The sequence below is a fragment of the Mauremys mutica genome, chromosome 11, assembly GCF_020497125.1.
Source record: "Mauremys mutica isolate MM-2020 ecotype Southern chromosome 11, ASM2049712v1, whole genome shotgun sequence".
NCBI lineage: Eukaryota > Metazoa > Chordata > Testudines > Geoemydidae > Mauremys > Mauremys mutica.
The window spans coordinates 15,245,607-15,263,605 of record NC_059082.1 but is presented as its reverse complement, the minus strand read 5'-3'; the positions used below and the strand labels follow the sequence as shown (position 1 = coordinate 15,263,605).

Genomic DNA, 17,999 nt, shown 5'->3' with positions numbered 1-17,999 from the left:
TAGCTGGAGAGGGACGGCAGGGCGGGGGGGGCAGGCCCCTGGTGGGTGATGACTCGGGGGGGTGGCAGGGCTGGGGGGGCTGATGACGCTGGGGGGGTAGCAGGGCGGTGGGGGGGCTGATGTAGCTGGAGAGGGATGGCGGGGCTGGGGGGGGGCAGGCCCCTGGCTGGTGATGACCCTGGGGTGGGGGTAGCAGGGCGGGGGGGGCCGATGACGCTGGGGTCTGACTCTCCGGGGGGATCACGTCAATGCCCGGCCGGGAACACTGCTCCTACGGGCCGGGCTGGCGGAGTTGACGCCCTTAGTGGGGGCGGCGCTAGCGGGGCGGAGCGGGACGGGCCTCGAGACCCCCCAGCCCGGGGCGCGCGCCTGACGCCATCCCCGTGCGCCCGGCCTGGGGCTTGTTACTGTCCGGCCGGGCCGAGGGGTGAGTGCGGGGCTGCCTGGGCTCCGCGCCGCGGCCCCAGATCGTCCCCGGGGCGGGACTTCCCGGGGGCTCTGCCCGGTACCCCCAGCGCCCTGCGAAGGGGGTACAGGCCCAGCATGACACCCGCCCCCAGGGTCCCTTGGCCTCACCCCCCCCGCCACTGCCCTGGGATCAGCGTGGTGACCCGCTCCTCCCACCCTGCTCAGGGTCCCCCCCTTCCTGTCTCCAGCACTTCCCTCCCCCCCGAAGCCCCTGGGGAGATTTCAGGGTCTGTGTGTACCTGCGGGGGTGGGGATTTGCTAGGGCCCTGGGTAGTTATGGAGAGCGCCGCCCTCCTGGATAGTGGTGGTGCCCAGAGGCTTTGGTAGGTGGCACCAAGAGGCACAGATTACCAGTTGTGCCCATGTCCCCAGCCTGTCCCCGTTTTAATCAGATGAGTGGGGGGAAGGGAGTGACCCACACAGGGCCGCCCAGAGGATTCCGGGGTCTTCGGCGGCGGGGGGCCCTTCCGTTCCGGGACCCGCCGCTGAAGTGCCCCGAAGGCCCGCGGCGGGGCCCCCCCGCTGCCGAATTACTGCCAAAGCCGGACCCGCCGCCGAAGTGCAGCTCGGTCTTCAGCGGTAATTCGGCGGCGGGGGGCTCCTGCCGTGGGTCTTCGAGGCACTTGGGCGGCGGGTCCCGGAACGGAAGGGCCCCCCGCCGCCGAAGACCGAGCTGCACGTCGGCGGCGGTAATTCGCCAGCGGGGGGTCCTTCCACCCCGGAGAGGAAGGGCCCCCCGCCTGCTAAGACCAGGAGCGAAGAAGCTCCTGTGCCCAGCCCCGCAAGAGTTTTCTGGGGCCCCCCGGAGCGAGTGAAGGACCCCGCTCCAGGGGCCCCGAAAAATTCTTGTGGGGGCCCCTGTGGGGCTCGGGGCCTGGGGCAAATTGCCCCTCTTCCCCCCCCCTCTGGGCGGCCCTGAACCCACATGTCACCCGGGCAGAGTCAAGGTGAAGGGGATGAACTCCAGGTACGGAGGCATCGTTCAGGCTGTGCATGGGGAGCTGGAGGAGATGCACAATGGGGAAATGCAGACTGACTGTGGGGATAAAGTCCTGGCTCTGGGGTTGAGCTGGCTGGGGAATGGCCCCCAAGAAATGTGTGGGAGCCCCAAAACTAAGGATGTGTGAAACAAGACTGGATAAAGCTCTAGTAAATGTACAGTAGGTCCTAGCTCTGCACCGACACTGGGTAGCTAGATCCTGGAATTTTTCCAGCTCCACTCTGCATCCCTCAATCAAATCATCAGGAACCTTTCTCGATGGTTGCTCAGAGGCAATTCTGGCATGAATCAACATTAACCCAGCTTCTCTCCTTACAGCATGTGGGCAGAGAGATGGTGCCTGCACTTGGCTTGGGGCTCTCCTGAGTGCTGCGATTGCTGACCATGGGTCTGAAAGCTGAGGCCCAGCCTCGAGCTGAGGAGACTCCTGTCAGAGTAGCTGTGCGCATTCGACCCCTGCTGCCCAAGGAGCTGTTGCACGGACACGAGGCTTGTCTGCACGGGGACCCAGAGACCAATGAGGTGACCCTGGGGCGTAACCGCCATTTCCACTTTGATGCTGTCTTCACTGAATCCTCAAACCAGGAGTCGGTGTATGGCGCCTGCGTGCAGCCGCTGGTCGAGGCCTTCTTTGAAGGCTTCAACGTTACTGTGTTTGCTTATGGCCAGACAGGCTCGGGCAAAACCTACACCATTGGGGAGGCAAGTGTCTGTGAGTATCTGGAGAAGTAGCACATTCCTAGTCTTGTCCCCCCTTGATGCATGTGTAGCAATGGTTCCCTCCCCCACCCACGGCCCAGGGCCTGGCTGTGAGCAGGACAGACAGGACTTCTTGGTCTGGTTTAGTAATAATAGCATGAAAAGCTGGTGATAGTGCAACCTCAAGGCTGAGAAATGAATCAGGCAAAAAATTGAGGAAATTCAAAGGCTCCTCAGCTTGGCCGTACTGCCTGTCCTGCACCTGTACCAAGAGAGGACACATCTCTTTCTGGTGCCCAGTTGATAGTAAGCTTTTATGTTTAGCTGCAAAACTAGCCACTGCACATACGTAGTATTTTTCTGTGTCTGATGCAATATTCCCATAGGAACCTGATGTAACTTTTGCAAAACTATTCATCCACTGGCTTGAGATCAGTAACACTGTTTGAGCAGCACATGAAGTATGGTTGCCACTTGGTTATCTTGGGAATGTCAAGCAAGGAGATTGTTTAGTGATTTTCTAAGGGTGTCTTCACTTTTGACTTTCCTGAGCCTTGCTTCCTTTATTTCTCAGAGCTGTTCTACACTAAAAACTTACATCAGCATAGCTACATCTCTCGGAGCATGAAAAATCCACACCCCTCAGAGATGCCAACCTAACCCCCAGTATGGACAGTGCTAGGTCAATGGAAGAATTCTTCCATCAGTCTAGCTACTGCCTCTCAGGGAGGTGGATTAACTAGAGCGATGGGAGAACCCCTCCCGCCGCTGTAGCAAGTGTCTATGCTGAAGTGCTACAGCAGTACTGCTATAGATGTTTAAATGAAACATACCCTAACTCAGCCTTAACAGAAGGAGTTTTGCATTTAATTTCATTGTAGGTTTTTGTTGTTGCAATTTCCTTTCCCCACTTTTCTTGAGCTTCTGCTGTTCAGTTCCCGTAAATGCTTTTATACTGAAGGGCTGGCTGTTTTGGTACCTAAGGCTCCTTAAAATATTTACTGCGCGTGTGCAGAAAGATAGCTATAAAAATACTGAATTGCTTTTATGTGTTCAAGCTTGGCTTGATTTTTCCTTTTGCAGTTAGGCGTCTTCATGCCAAGTTTGAGGCTTATAACTTCAGATGGTTTGGGGATATTGAAGGACCCCCTACCCTCCCTCTCCCCCCCAAAAAATCAGTGTAAAACTTAATTTAATTTAAAGAAATTCTCAGCCCAGAAGAACATTTTTTTTTATTGGAGAAAGTTCTGAGTGGTGCTGGATTCAAAGGAAATCACATTTCAGCCTCAGCTATAATGTTTGCAACCTACGGATATTATAATTTACTTTTCTCTCCTTAAGAAAGTACTTTACAACTCCATATATGCAGTACCACTAAGGATATGTCTTCACTGCACAGTTAACCTGGGTTCTTCACCATGTTTTAGCCCAACCCCCACAGGACTTTCCACACAGAAAAAATCTCTGACCCAGGTTAAACCTGGACTAGTTTACATGGCTAGGGGTGTGGGTTAGAACCCAGACCTTGCTTTCACTTAGGCTGGAGCCTGTCCATTTTGCAGAGAGGATTCAGGCTAAATCACTCGAGTGCTGATAATCCTCCAGTGCCTTCCCACAATTCCTCCCAAAAGACTGACAAATTTTCCTGCAATTGACACAACTGGCTGGGAAAGAATCCTAGAACATCTCAGTACAAAGAACTGTGGGATATGCCTCCAGACACAAGGGCGAGTGCAGAAACAGTGAGGACATGGGCATAGTTTGGCTGTGGGAAACACTCGCACCCAGGTTAGGTTAACTGTACTGTAAAGACATACCCTAAGATGCCCTATCTCTGGGTGAAGGGCAGCGGGAATGCAACAGTGGGTTGAGGGGAATTTTGGACAAGGATCCTACGACCTCCTATGTGAAGTGCTCCTTGGGGCCTTTAATATGGACCCTCACTGCTGAGCACATGGGATGGTGTAAGGCTGTTCCCTGTGGCATACTGTCCTTGCGGCATGAGATGTGCTCTGCTTTGATTGACCCCTGCTGCACACCGCACTGGGGTTGGCTCTCTGGGCATCCGCTGCTTCTGGTGATTGTGTCTGTCTCTCCCTGCCAGCTTCCATCAATGAGGATGAGCAGGGCATCATCCCACGTGCCATGGCTGAGACCTTCAAACTCATTGATGAGAATGACCTGATTGACTACACAGTCAGAGTCTCCTACCTGGAGGTGTATAAGGAGGAGTTCCAGGACCTGCTGCAAGTGGAAACAGCCAGCAAGGACATCCTGATCCGTGAGGACGACAAGGGCAATATTGGTACATGTGACTGCTCTTAGACTCTCCTCCTGGACTGACTCCCGTGGCCAGGGCTGGGCGCGTGTTCCTGCAAAGCAGTGCACCGTGCTTGTGCCCTGACAAAGAAGCGATTGCCTCCATTACTCTCCCCCGCCCAGCCCCTACTATGAAACTTATGACTGGGTGACCACGGCTGGGACTCAGGTTTTTGGCTACTGTTGCATGCAGTTACTGAATACGGAGCATAATATGTGCTCTGACTGGGGGATCCCAGCTTTATCTAAGGGCCTTTTTTTCCGAATGTGGGTGGAGCAACATCCCTTCCAACATCTTCAGTAACTCAGCTGTGCAGGTCCCCTGGGGCTGGAAATGCATTTCACAGATGGCCATTTAACGTGGGGGCAAAAGGAAGTCTCCTGCCACCTGAGATCTCACTTGCTGTCCATGCAGCTGGCCTTGGCTAGCAGGCTCTGCTGATCAGTGCAAGGAGAGCTTTCCTGTAGCCCCACCGGCACGGGGCTCTCGCCTTTGAACACTAGCCACGTGCCCAGTAGTTACCTTATGCACAGTAAGTAATTGTGGCCAAACAAACCCACACTAGCCTTGGGGTGGATTCCCTGTCTTCTAGGAGCAGCTCCGGATTACGTATTCTCTTAGGCTAATGGAATATATGAAGGGCATTTGGCATTGCTAGGACAATACTGGATGAGACACCGGCTTTAATTCAGTGCTGCTCTGCTGTCTGATGTCTCTGGTCCATTCCCTCTGGAATTCCTGGGTTCCAGCGGCACCACGTGATGGTGATGGCAGCAGTCTAAAGGGACGCCCTCAGGGTGCAGGTCTCCATTTTCAGCAACACTTAAGATTTATGGCCCCTTGCCTTTTTCAGGCACCGTCAGCTCCGAGAAGCTGAGTCGGGGTGTGCTGTGGAGGCCTCCAAAGCGATTGTATGCGATCGGGAGCAACATTTCAGTCCTGGGGCTGTTCCCAAGGGTAGCTAAGCAACCTCATTTTTCCGCTTCACTACATCTTTGCTATGCCCATTATTTATTTGGTGAGGCTGGGGTGGAAGGGTTTGTCCCCCAGACAGGTGAGCCAGCGTTGGGTGCTTAAAATAGATACCTATGGCTGAATGCGGGGGCGTGGCCCATGATTAATTAGCTGGGTGCACAGTCTGGCCCTTTCAAGCAACCCTACAATAACAAACCCGTGAACCCTGCTGACTGGAGGAAAACCCTTTGGGTGGGAAACAGATTTCCCTTCTGGGAGTTACTCTGGGAGAGTCCCAACTGCCCTTCCACCCCCCCGAACATCCTAGCTGTCTCTCTGTGTGGCTTTCCCTGGCAGTGTCTGAGTATCCATGCCAGCGCCGTCACTGCCCTGTTTGTCTCGTTGCAGTGCTGTATGGGGTGAAGGAAACAGAAGTGGAGGGGCTGGATGAGGTCCTGAGCCTGCTGGAAATGGGCAACACGGTCAAGCACACGGGAGCCACCCACATCAACACACAGTCGAGCCGTTCGCACACCATCTTCACAGTAACCATGGAGCAGCGGCGCGGTGCCGGCCGGCTCCCCCACCTCACCCTCCACGACGGGGCCTCAGCCCTGGCCTCCGGCCAAGTCCTGGCTTCGAAATTCCACTTTGTGGACCTAGCGGGCTCAGAGCGGGTGGTGAAGACTGGAAACACAGGGGAGCGCCTGAAGGAGAGTATCCAGATCAACAGTGGCCTGCTGGCTCTGGGGAATGTGATCAGCGCCTTGGGAGACCCTCGCAGGAAATGCAGCCACATTCCCTACAGGGATTCCAAAATCACCAGGTACCCCATGGTTCCTGGGCCACCCACATCACTCTGCTCATCTGGCTGGTGCTCTCTTAGCCCCGTAGCAAGGACACCAGCCTTCTTTACTCCTTCCCAGCATGCCGAGGGGCTTGGCTGGGTCTTGGCCACCCTTGCCCAGTCAGGGTTGGTGGCGGCCACAGTTGAATTTGCCGGGTCTCTTGTCCCTGCTGCTCTCGCTTGGAGGCTCTCTGACTGGTTCTGAAGGGGTCCGCTGGCCATCTCTCCAAACGGCCACAGGTATCCAGGCCTGTCAGTCCATCCTGTTTGGCTGGAGGGGTCCTTGAGAAGCAGGGAGCCAAGGATAAGCATGAAAGTCCAGCTTGTTCCAATGCTGCTGCACCGTAAAACATTAGGCTGGGTGGCCTGCGCTGCTGTGGCTCAGGGCACTGGGATTGGGATATGGAGGCTCCTGTCCGTTCCTGTCTAGCAGTGACTAGCAGATACTCCCATCAGCTGGCGGTTTGGGGCCTGTGTGAAGGAAGGTGGTCTCAGTCTAGTTACTAGCCCGGACAGGGTCACATAACCGGCCCCCCTGTTGGCATGCCCAGCAGAGGTTATTGGAGCCCCTCTTACCCCCAGAATTGGCTGCTGCACTGGAGGCATTTTCACCATCAGTTAGCATGAGGGACGCGTGCAGTGCTTCAGGCTGTGCTCTCCCCCTCCCGTAGGGACATACAGGAACTCAGGGCTGTTGTCCTGGCCCCTTTCCCCAGCACTGAGCTAATGGGAAAGCGTTTTGTACCCCGGGGTTTACCCTGTCAGAGGGGTGGTGCTGTGAATACCCTGTCAGCCCCTGGCATGTCTGCTGTAGTGTGGGCTGCTGCCCCTAGCTCGGATCTGATGTCTCCACTCTTCTCCTTAGGATCCTGAAAGACTCCCTTGGGGGGAATGCCCAGACTGTCATGATCGCCTGTGTCAGCCCTTCCTCCTCTGACTTCGATGAGAGTCTCAACACGCTGAACTATGCCAGCCGAGCTCAGAACATCAAGAACAAGGCCATGGTGAACTGCCGCAGGGAGACGGAGCACGTGGAGGAGCTGCAGCTTCAAATAAAGAACCTGCAGAGGGCGCTGGAGCAGCGGCACCGCTCGGAGACCCGTATCATAAACCGCTCCGACACTGCCAAGCGGTGCCCACAGGAGCACCCGGCCCGCTTGCTGGCAGAGTGCGCCCACTACCGGACATGCACGGACGCTGCCTACCAGCTCCTGATGGGACTGCAGCGGGAGGGCAACCTGAGCGTGGAGCAGATCCTGCGGGTGAAGGAGTGGTTGTGCGCGGTCGAGAGCGAGAGGAGCGAGCTGACCTCTGCCTCTGGACTGGATAGTGGCATTGAGAGCACCTCCGTAGAGGATCGGCACCCCAAGGCACAAGGCTCGACGTCGCCACGGACTCAGGTATTGGGGTGTCGGCCTTGTTTGGGCACTGGGCAGTGCGAAGTGTCAGCACGGCATCACCTGCCCCAGGCCAGGCTCACCGGCGGTGACGCTCGGGGCTAGAGAAGAGAGCTAGGAAGCGCCTGGGGAGGACAGTAAAGGGAAAGCTGCATTGGCAGAGGGAAAGAAGAGAGTGAGATGAGCTTGTCTCTGTATTAGGCCCTCATTGGAGCCCATCTGTGGATGGGCACAGCCTCCCGGGGTAGAGGGGAGTAGTATGGGCCAATGGTTAGGGGTAGCCTGGGACTTGGGAGACCTAGGTGCAGTTTCAGTTCCCGCTGAATAACTCCGCAGTCCCTGTCCTCCACAGAGGACAAAGTGCTTCTCGGACATCAACTAGGAAAGCTTCCCAGTCCCTCTGGGGACCCTCCCGCCTGCCTCCCCACTGAAAGGCAGCTGCTGTTGGGGTGGAAAGCAGCATCCACACAGGGAGTGTGGCCAGGGAGCGAGGGGGAAGCCTGGATCCTGCTGGCAGACGGTAGCAAGGCAGAACGGTGGCTGGGTACCAGTGGGATTTTTTTTAAAGGTGAAATTAAACTAGCTTCAGATGTCGGGTGGAACGTACCTACTCCTCTGGTGGGGAAAGCAGCTGTACCGCTAGAGAAGTTATTTCAGTGAGTCGGGGTGGGAGTGTGTGTGTTGGGGGAGCCCCACTGAGCACATCCTGCAGCACTGCAACTCTTCCCTCCCAGCAGCAGCCCCCAGTGCAGCCTGACTTAGTAACGGGCTAAATAACATCTTTCCTCTCGGGCCTGTCACCCCAATCACAAGGGGAGGAGTGAACAGGTCCTTGTGTCTGACTGGTGGGACACCGGACAGCAGACATACCTGTTTGTGCCGCGTGTGGGGCAGGGAGAGGAGCACAGTGGTACAGTGACGTTTGGGGGGTTACTGATGCCGTCTCTCTTCCCTTCCCTGGGGGCAGGTGAGCACAGAGAAAGCATGTGAGGCAGCCAGAGATGAGCACCTGGCCCAGCTGCAGAGACAGGTGGAGCGTCTGGAGGAGGAGAACCGTGACTTCCTAGCTGCTCTGGAGGATGCCATGGAGCAGTACAAACTGCAGGTACTGCTGGCCTCTGCCCGTGCCCAGGGGAATCCCTGACCCAGCCATCCCCTCCCCTTCCTGTTGCCGGCAACCTGCACCTCTCTGTCCTGATGGGCAAACCCTCCCTGCACTCTCCTGGGGTGCATTGCTCCCTTTTCAACCTTCATCGCACCTTTGTTCCTCAGAGACTGGGCCCAGCTAGGGAGTCTTTAATTTCAAATGCTGCCTGGCCTGCGCTGTAGATTCTCCCTTCTGAGGTGGGATTTTCCTGTTGGGTTTTTAGTGCCACCCTTCCCACCCCCACCCTCTCAAAACCCAGCCAAATCTCCCTGCCTATCTCATCTCTCCTATTAATCTGCCACCCCTTTTCTGGATGGCACAGACAGTGGGGGCGGGCAATCAGGGAGAGTGCAGCATGTCCTGTTTGTACTGTGCTAGCAGCAGGCCTGAGAGACGCGTGGAGGAAACCCCATATTGCGTTGTTTTTCAGAGTGATAAGTTGCAGGAGCAGCAGGATGCCATCTCGGAGCTACACGTGCGCCTGGAGATGGCGATGCCAAACCTGCAGGTGCCCGTGCTGCTGCAAAACGTTCACCTGGTGGAGCTCGCCCAGAGACCTCACACGGCTCCGCTGGATACCACGCGGTCCCATGGCCTCAGCCTGGGCCAGTCGAGCCGGAGAGTCCATTGTGGAAAGGTGGGTGTGGAAGTGCTTGCTCTTGGGAAGGGCTGGCTCCCCTGACCGGAGGAGCTGGCCTTTCCCACGGTCAGGCTGTAACTCATCCCTAGGCGAGGGTGTTGTCCTCCCTGCTGTGGAGCCTTTGCTCAGTTTGGGGAAAAACTAGTTTCAACCAAGTCTGAGCACTTGCAAATTGCATCCCGAGCTCAGGCTGCAGATAAAGCCTTGTGTGCTGCACAGCTGGGAGCAGCTGGCTGAGTCCAGGAACTCACCAGCCCTGCTCACAAAGCCACTGAGCTCCACATTGTCTCCCTTCTTTATAACTCAGTGCCCCCTCCTGAGCCCTGGCCCTTGTGCAGTGTGTCCATCTTTCCATGCGTGACCCTTCCCCCACTCCCCTCCCCAGCAGCTCAGCAGCAGCCCATCCCATCTGGGGGAGGACCTGGTGGTGCATTGCCAAAGCCATGCCTGCGGTCAGGAGGCCAAAGCCGTGATGCAGATGAGGGAGAGCAGTGAGGACTCTGAGCCATCCTGGGAGGAAGAGAGGGAGCAGAAACGGTCCCTGCACCAGCGCAGGTGAGTGTAGGCTGCACACACGGGAACGTCGGCCGGGGCCGCTCACTGAACACCATGTCTGCTTCCCTTGATTAAGGACTTGTCCCACCACCAGCCAGAGACTCCTGCACCAGGAATTGGGCTGGCTCTAAATGAGCCACCTCGGAGCCCTTAGCCAGGCGGGTGCCATGTCCCCTAAGCCCGAGAGGCACTTGTAGAACTACAGAAGCCAAACCGGAAGAGTCAGGAGAAGCGCGTGTGTTTGTAATGCAGATTAGTGTCTAATTGCTTGGTGAGGCTGGTGCTGGCGGAGGGCAGAGGTGCTGGCCTGATGGCCCCGAAGACTGAGCCCACCCTGCACAGCACAGGCAGGGGCAGCTCAAGCTTCCTCCTTCTGTATCTCGGCCCTGATTTGGAGGGGCCATTTTTAGAGTTGAGAGGTGAGCTCCATCTCTGGGGCCATTCAGGCCTTAGCCAACTGCTGGCTTGGAGGATGTGAGCACCTGTCCACTGGGAAATGGACTTGAGTCTGCTGCTTCCTTCCTGATCCCAGCGCCTCTGGAACCCGTTCCCACGGAGCACCAGGGCAGCCTCGTCCCTCTCTGTTGGGCTAGTGCCACGTGGCAGGCTTGGAGCAGGTTCCTTCTTCTCTCAGCTGTAGCTGAGCCTGCGCCCATCTAAACTGAGCTGCTGCTATTCTAGAAATGGGATCCGAAGCTGGAGCAAGAAGGACGTTTCCGGCAAGGGGTGTGAGGAGCAGAGCAGAGGCAGCTCGTTGCTCATGCAGGAGGAGCCCCCGGAGCTGCCCAAAGGTAAGTGGAGACTGTATCCTGGGGGGGAATCTTCTGAAGGCCGGTGATGCCTTCAGCCCCTGTTGTCTGGGCTCCTCACCGCTGCCATGTGCTCTGCTCTGGAAAAGAAAGGTGGTGCAGGGGCATCCAGACGGCCCAACCTAGGCCAGAGCCTGAGGGCTACCATGAGTAGTGCAGAACGGAGCAGATGGTGGCCCAGCCACTGGGGAGGATAGCTCAGTGGTTTGAGCATTGGCCTGCTAAACCCAGGGTTGTGAGTTCAATCCTTGAGGGGGCCATTTAGGGGTCTGGGGCAAAAAAAAAATAGTTGGGGATTGGTCCTGCTTTGAGCAGGGGGTTGGACTAGATGACCTCCTGAGGTCCCTTCCAACCTGATATTCTATGCTGGGATCTGTAGTCTTTGAGGGCTGTAGCGGTGTCTTAAAGATGAGGGCAACCATGGACAGCGTACCGCCAGATCTGGGCCACAGCATTATTGGCTTGATGTCCCCTCTCCACCTTGCTTTTGGGACGGCAGCTTCCTGGGCAAGGTCCTGAAGCAGGCTCACTCTGTGTTGCAGAGGCCTGCAGGAGGAGGGAGCTGGCTGGTCCCAGGGAAGGCCTTTCAGGGAAGGACTCAGAGCGGCGGCTGGTGCAGGCCCAGCAGAAGATCCGGGAGCTTGCAATAAACATTCGCATGAAGGAGGAGCTCATCGCAGAGCTCATCAAGACAGGTGCAGAGCTGCTGGTGTGGCGATGTTCCTGCCAGGGAGGCTTGGGGGCTCTTGGGATTACACCTATGGGAGGAGGTGCTGAATCTCTGCCTGTCTTCTCTCCTGGAGGGACATTGTTCCCTCTGTTCCTCCAACTCTGCTTCCCTCCCTGTGCGCCTTCCCCATTAGGCCAGGTTCGCAGTGAGCTGAGTGACCTTCCCTGCCATACTTGTTACCATGAGCATAGCCCCACTTCCTGGATCAGGGCCAGCTCCGGGCACCAGCAAAGGAAGCAGGCACTTGGGGCAGCCAATGGAAAGGGGCGGCACGTCCGGGTCTTCGGCGGCAATTTGCCGGCGGGTCCTTCCCTCCAAGAGGGAGTGAGGGACCCACTGCCGAATTGCCGCTGAAGAATGAAGCAGCACAGTAGAGCTGCAGCCGAAGTGCCACCGATCGCGGCTTTATTTTATTTATTTATTTTTCTGAGCTTCGCCGTTTGGGGCAGCAAAAAAGCTGGAGCCGGCCCTGCCTGCGTCTTGTGGGGTTTCTCTTACTGCTAGCAAGGGGGCTCCCTCCTCAGCAGAGAAGTGGGCCCTGTGCCCAGCTGCTTGCCTGGCCTCAGCAAATACTGACTGAACCCTTGCATGCAGTATAAGACCGTCCCCCCTCAGCCATCTCGCCCCCCCGCCCCGCCCCACGCTAGTGTTGCTTCTGCCACCACCTACTGGTTGAGATCCTTCCTCTTGGCTTCTCCTCCTGCTCCCTCAGGGTCTCTCATTGGAGGAGCTGAGGTAAGGAAGGGTGCTGACTGGAAGGGGAGGAGTCACAGGATCCCGCCCCATCTACTCTGACCAGCTGTCACAAAAGCTAGAGCAGGGATTGCTGGAGATCAGACCAGCAGGGCTGGTGGCGTAGGTGGTATGCCGCAGGGGGGCTTCCTGCAGGATGAGCCAAGGGAAGGGTGGGAAATCTGATCCCCAGGAAAGGGAAGTGACTCCTTGTCTGTGCACCTGTGCAGCAGGCCTGGGTGCCCTGCGGAGGCTATTCTAGCACAGCCCAGTGTCCCAAGGCAACAACTGCTGCTCCTGATGGGCTGGCGAATGCCTGAAGCTGCCAGGTCCATACAGGCCCTTGGCGTTGCTGTGCCGCCTGGAAGGGAGCGGGGGCGGGAGCGGGAGGGGGCAGAGCAGTTGGTGACCGTGTGGATTCCCTGGTGGTTTCAGGCAAGGATGCCCAGGCCATGAACAGACAGTACTGCCGGAAGATCTTTGAGCTGGAGCAGGAGGCGGAGCAGGTGCGAGCGGAGCTGAGCAGTGGCCAGAAGCAGCTGCAGGAACTGGAGGGGAGGGAGCCCCAGGACGCTGGAGAGAAATGCAAACTGCAGGAATATCGCACGAGGGTTGCAGCAGCCCAGAGCAAGGCACGGGTCAGTGTGAGCGCGGGGTCCTCGGCTCTCTGCCCCAGCTGGGAGGAGTTGAAGCACCTGCAGGCTGAGCATAGCTTGCTTGCCCCTGGGCTGTGGCTCCTGTGTCGGAGGGGTTGTCGAAGGAGTAGGGTTGGGGGCTTTCTCTCTCTCTAAAGGCTGTCGGGTTCTCCGAAGGGCAGGGTGGTATCCGATTTCCCGGCCTCGAGTCTAAGGGCAGCCGTCCCGTGGCAGGTGCTGCGAGAGAAGAAGCAAGTGACGGAGAGGCTGGTGTCGCTGTCTGCCCAGAGCGAGAAGCGGGTGCGGGAGCTGGAAAGGAACGTCCAGCTGATGCGGCGGCAGCAGGGGCAGCTGCAGAGACGCCTGCGTGAGGAGACGGAGCAGAAACGCCGCCTGGAGACGGAGATGCACAAGCGGCAGCACCGAGTCAAGGTAAGAGCTTGACCCCTGGGTGCCAGCCAAGGGCAGAGGGTAACGCTGGGGTGTGTCCGTGTCTCCTCACCAGCAGCAGGTTGCAGAGGGGAGCCCGTTACTGCATTTTCTGGAGTAACAGCTTGGCCCAGCGAGTGGAGTCTGAGGCTGTGAGGGCTCCAGCCCCATCTGTCAGTCTGAGCTCCTGGGCTCGGGACCAACCTGTTCTCCCCCCACTTCACCCCCAAACTAATGGCGGTTCCCTGCTGTGCAGGAGCTGGAACTGAAGCATGAGCAGCATCAGAAGATCCTGCGCATCAAGACGGAGGAGATTGCAGCTTTCCAGAGGAAACGGAGGAGCGGCAGCAATGGCTCTGTGATCAGTCTGGAACAGCAGCAGGTACATAGCAGTGACCCACCTGTTCAAACGGGGTGGGCACTTAGGGGAGCCCTGCACCCGATTGGTAATGTCAGCAAAGGTGTCTGGCCCCCATGCCCTGATTGGCAGCTGTCCCTGGAATCGCCCCCCAGGAAGGACAGACTGAGCTTGACCCACATCCCCTAACACTCACTGTTTCCTCCTGCCCCATGGTGCAATGCTCACATGCAGCCTCTGCTCTGGGCCCCACATATTCCTGGGACCTGAAGTGCACTGACCTGTCCTAGCCAGGACCCTCCTGAGCCCCAGTAATCCCAAATGGCTGGGGCATGGAGCAGCTGTGGTGAAGCCTCGTCTCTCAGACGGATAACAGGAGCTTAGGACATTAACCTGTTACTCAGGAAACCTGGGTTCTAGTCTCTATTCTGCCACAGACTTCCTGTGTGCCCTTGGGCAAGTCACTTAGCCTCTGCGTGCCTCAGTTCCTCCTCTGTACACTGGGGTTAAGAGCACTGCCCTAGCTCAGAGGGGGGGGTGAGGGTAAATCCATTAAGGGGTGAAGCATTCAGCTCTGCAGTGGTGGGGCCAGAGGAGTAGCTAGTAGAAGCTTCTGCCTCTCTTCTCCCTCCTGTCCGTGACCACATCCTCCCCCCATCCTCTCCCTCTCTTCTCCATCAGAAAATCGAGGAGCAGAAGAAGTGGCTGGACCTGGAAATGGACAAAGTCCTTGAGCAGCGTCGCGCCCTGGACGAGCTGGAGGACGAGCTGAGGAAACGGGAAGCCATAGTGGCCAAAAAGGAAGCGCTACTGCAGGAGAAGAATGGCCTGGAGAACAAGAGACGCCGCTCCAGCCAGGTGGGATGCGGGAGGTCCCTCGGACACAGCTGCACCTGCTGGGGAATGGGGAGTGGGAGAGTGCTTGCCCTACGCTTGCAGGAGTGAGGTGCCTTGGCGGGGCTGGGGCTAGGACCCCCAGGTCAGGGCTGTGGTCTGGACTGAGGCAGCATCAGCAGAGTTTGGGGTAGAGAATAGTGCCCACGCTGTGTGACTTCTGCTGACTCTGCCTTTTCCTGACCTTTAATCTGAGCCACATCGGCCTCTCCATTAAACTCCTGCCTTGGAATCTCCTCTCACTGTGGCTTGGGGGGTGGTTTGGGTGAATTGCCCTTGGCTTGCCTGGGTGTCGTGAAGGGCAGTTGCAGGGCTGGGTTTCCCTTGGGGAGACGCTCAGGTGAGGTCTTGTTCCTCCTGCTGCTCCAGGCCTTGACGGACGACATCGTGCGGGTGTCCAGCCGCCTGGAACTCCTGGAAAAGGAGCTGACGGAGAAAAACGGGCAGCTCCGTCATGGCAGCGCCCACGATCAGCAGCAGATCCGGCAGGAGATCAACAGCTTGCGCCAGGAGAAGGACCAGCTGCTCAAACAAAGGCTGGAGATAGACAACAAGCTGCGCCAGGGCACCCTGCTATCCCCGGAGGTAACCAGCTGCCTCTTGGGCCCACGCCACCGCTCGTGTAGATAGTGAGAGGGTGTCTAGCAAAGGGCTGTGCGCCAAGCCTCAGAGCTACGTTGGTCACATGGAAGAAGACTGTGATGGGCCTGATTTTTGCACATCACTGTCGCTCCAAATCTAACACAGTTGGGTACAGTTTTCACCTTGGAAGAGGCCTGAGGCTGGACAGATCTGCGAGGGGAGGCCCGCGTCTGTAGTAAGGGGCATTGGCAGAGCTCTGTGTGTGTTGGCTACGAGTGGAATAAGAGTGAGGGGCCCTGGCAGGGCTGAAACCCGGGTGTAGCTTGCAGTTCACCAACCTGACTGCTCTGGGTGGGTTCCGCTCCCCCTCATTCTAACCCAGGAGTAACTGCAGCTCCCTTCCTCCTCCCCGGGTGGCAGGAAGAGCGGATCCTGTTCCAGCTGGACGAGGCTATTGAGGCTCTGGATGCTGCGATCGAGTACAAGAACGAGTCCATCACATGCAGGCAGCGGGTCCTGCGGGCCTCGGCCAGCCTGCTCTCCCAGTGCGAGATGAACCTCATGGCCAAGCTCAGCTACCTCTCCTCCTCCGAGACCCGAGCTCTGCTCTGCAAGTACTTTGATAAGGTAGGATCCAGATCGGAGGGCGAGGGCAGGGCACCTCTCAGCTTGGGACTGTGGTGTCTAATCAAATGGTACTTCCCTCCTGCACTCTGCTGTACCTCGCCCAGGAGTCCTGGTCCTTTGCTGGCTTTCTACTGGGAGGGGGGCAGCCCCCCTCTATTCCTTTTGTAGCCTGCTTTCCCTATGACACAAAAGCCCCCAGTGTTGCAAACACACTGATTGGGGCAGAAGTGCTGGGTACCACAGCTGGGCTCTGCTCTAGCTGGCCACCTGCCATTGCTCTCAGCTGCTGCATGGCTCCCCCTGGTGGCAGTGAGGCAGCTGTGGCCCTTTGGAAGTGGTGGACTCTACTGAAGACCAAGCCCTTTTTACTCCTTAGCAAGAAACTAACTTGATCAGTGGGGAAGAGTGAAGCTTCCAAGCTTCAGTAGGTTTTGACATGTGGCCTGCTCTTGGGCCCGGGGCAGGTGGTGACCCTGCGAGAGGATCAGCACAGGCAGCACATTGCTTTCTCCGAGCTGGAAATGCAGCTGGAGGAGCAACAGCAGCTAGTGAACTGGCTGGAGGTGGCTTTGGAGCGCCAGCGCCTGGAGATGGACCGGCAGCTCACCCTGCAACAGAAGGAGCACGAGCAGAACATCCAGTTCCTGCTCCAGCAGAGCCAAGGTAAGGCCCTTGTCTCCCTATGCCCATGGAGATGAACCCGTTCTTCCCTCAAGCCAAGTGGGCTCATTGATACCCCTGCCTTCGTTAACCCTTCCACGATGGAGTTCTGTGGCCCAGTGGCTCCTCCACTTCATGGACCCTTTGCAGGGCAACTACAGCGCAGTTGCCAAGCCCCACAGGTAATAACGCTCCTTCTCTTTGTAGAGCACATGGGTGAGGGGCTGGCCAGTAGCAAGCTACAGTTTGAAGGAAGAATCCAAGTGCTGGAAAAAGAATTGAGCCGCTACATGTGGGCAAACCAGGTGCTGAACCAGAGGCTGAGTAATCTGAGCCACCCAGGCCAGAGCAAAGGTGAGGAAACCCCTGCTCCCTGCCGGTCGGGGTAGGGAGTGCCGCCCCCCCAGACGCGCTTTCATTTGCCTGCACGTGACCAGGTAGAAACCCCCATTCCTGTAGCAGCAAGCGTTTGAGGGGCAGGGCAGAGCCTATGCTGGGCCAGTTGCCTCTGGATTGTTATCCATGTCCACTCTTTCCGTGCAGAGAGGAGGGTGCCCGTCAGCAATCTCTTGCTGTAACTGGCACGCACTTGAGTTTCCCTGACTTATCTCAGGTAACTCTCCTGAGAACCACTTCTCTAACCACCTGTCTCCTCCAGCAGGAGTGGAGAGACGTATGCTCGGAGCTGGGGCCAGACCACCTGCTGTACCTGGGACCTGTGAAGAATCGGGCACTGGTATTGTGGAACAGCAGGCTGCCACTGAAGGAAGCCATAAGTGCGGGGATGAGAATAGGGACTTGGTGCATGCACCTTTACCAGCCACATGGAGGCGCTCTTCCCTGCCCAGTGACAACCCCGTGGGCCCAGAGGGGATGCAGCAGCGAGAAGCAGAGTACCTGGGGCAGCCCCACGACATGGCCCTGCCGTGGAACCTGGCGCCTCTGCCCAAGCCCTGGAGGGAGCTGCGCAGAGCCAGCCTCAATGTTGCTTCAGCGCCCTCCCATCCAGGAATGATTGATGTCAGGAGAAATCCAGTCTAGACTCGAGCTTCGAACACTCACTGTGCCCAGCGCTGGAAGCCGCAAGCACTGCCTTGTGTCGCTAGTCAATACCTTCCTGCTCCGCCTAGGCAGCTTGGCTACAACCCTACTGCATTCATTGAGGACTGGGCTGGGAGTTAGCAATTTTTCCTTGTGAAAATGTCCTAAAAAGGCAGCTGATGGGAGGTATAGTCAGTTGCACTTCGGTGTTTCCAGCACAATAGTGTTAGCTGGGCAGTCTTCCCTGTCCCCATCCACAGCAGCTTCCCATGGCAGAGCTCTGGTCAGGGCCTCTACCACTATGGACTTACGTTTACAGGTCTGGAGCCTGCCTGCTCCTGGGTGGAGTTTATCCTGTTGGTGCCACCCCAAGGGAAAGCCTCTATTGGCTGCAGCAGGGGGAGCTGCTTTCTGACACTAGCACCAAGTGGGGGGGACTTGTAAATATCTTTGTAGTAACTTTTTTACATTTCTG

General features: G+C 57.3%; 1 protein-coding gene across 5 annotated transcripts; it reads left to right on the top strand.

Moving 5' to 3' along the window:
- The first annotated feature begins 329 nt into the window (after positions 1 to 329).
- On the top strand, positions 330 to 17,975 carry KIF7 (kinesin family member 7). 5 transcript variants are annotated; one of them, XM_044979451.1, is made up of 19 exons: positions 330 to 427; positions 1,787 to 2,180; positions 4,272 to 4,472; positions 5,850 to 6,267; positions 7,154 to 7,688; positions 8,653 to 8,790; positions 9,263 to 9,340; positions 9,861 to 10,027; positions 10,709 to 10,818; positions 11,379 to 11,531; positions 12,734 to 12,936; positions 13,168 to 13,365; positions 13,619 to 13,744; positions 14,402 to 14,578; positions 14,984 to 15,199; positions 15,617 to 15,823; positions 16,288 to 16,486; positions 16,691 to 16,837; positions 17,142 to 17,975. In XM_044979451.1, the coding sequence occupies exons 2-19, from the start codon at positions 1,853 to 1,855 to the stop codon at positions 17,522 to 17,524; spliced, it is 3,984 nt and encodes a 1,327-aa protein (XP_044835386.1). In that variant the 5' UTR covers positions 330 to 427; positions 1,787 to 1,852; the 3' UTR covers positions 17,525 to 17,975. The 5 variants fall into 5 exon arrangements, with proteins under 5 accessions (XP_044835386.1, XP_044835385.1, XP_044835383.1 ...); XM_044979450.1 differs by having other exon boundaries at positions 9,858 to 10,027; XM_044979448.1 differs by having other exon boundaries at positions 9,263 to 9,469.
- Positions 17,976 to 17,999: the final 24 nt, after the last annotated feature.

Coding starts and splice junctions, on each gene's coding strand:
- KIF7 (XM_044979447.1), top strand. CDS start 1,853: ATGGGTCTGAAAGCTGAGGCCCAGCCTCGAGCTGAGGAGACTCCTGTC. Junction 12,937..13,167: donor CAGCCCAGAGCAAGGCACGG/GTCAGTGTGAGC, acceptor GTCCCGTGGCAG/GTGCTGCGAGAGAAGAAGCA. Junction 16,838..17,141: donor CCACCCAGGCCAGAGCAAAG/GTGAGGAAACCC, acceptor TGTCTCCTCCAG/CAGGAGTGGAGAGACGTATG.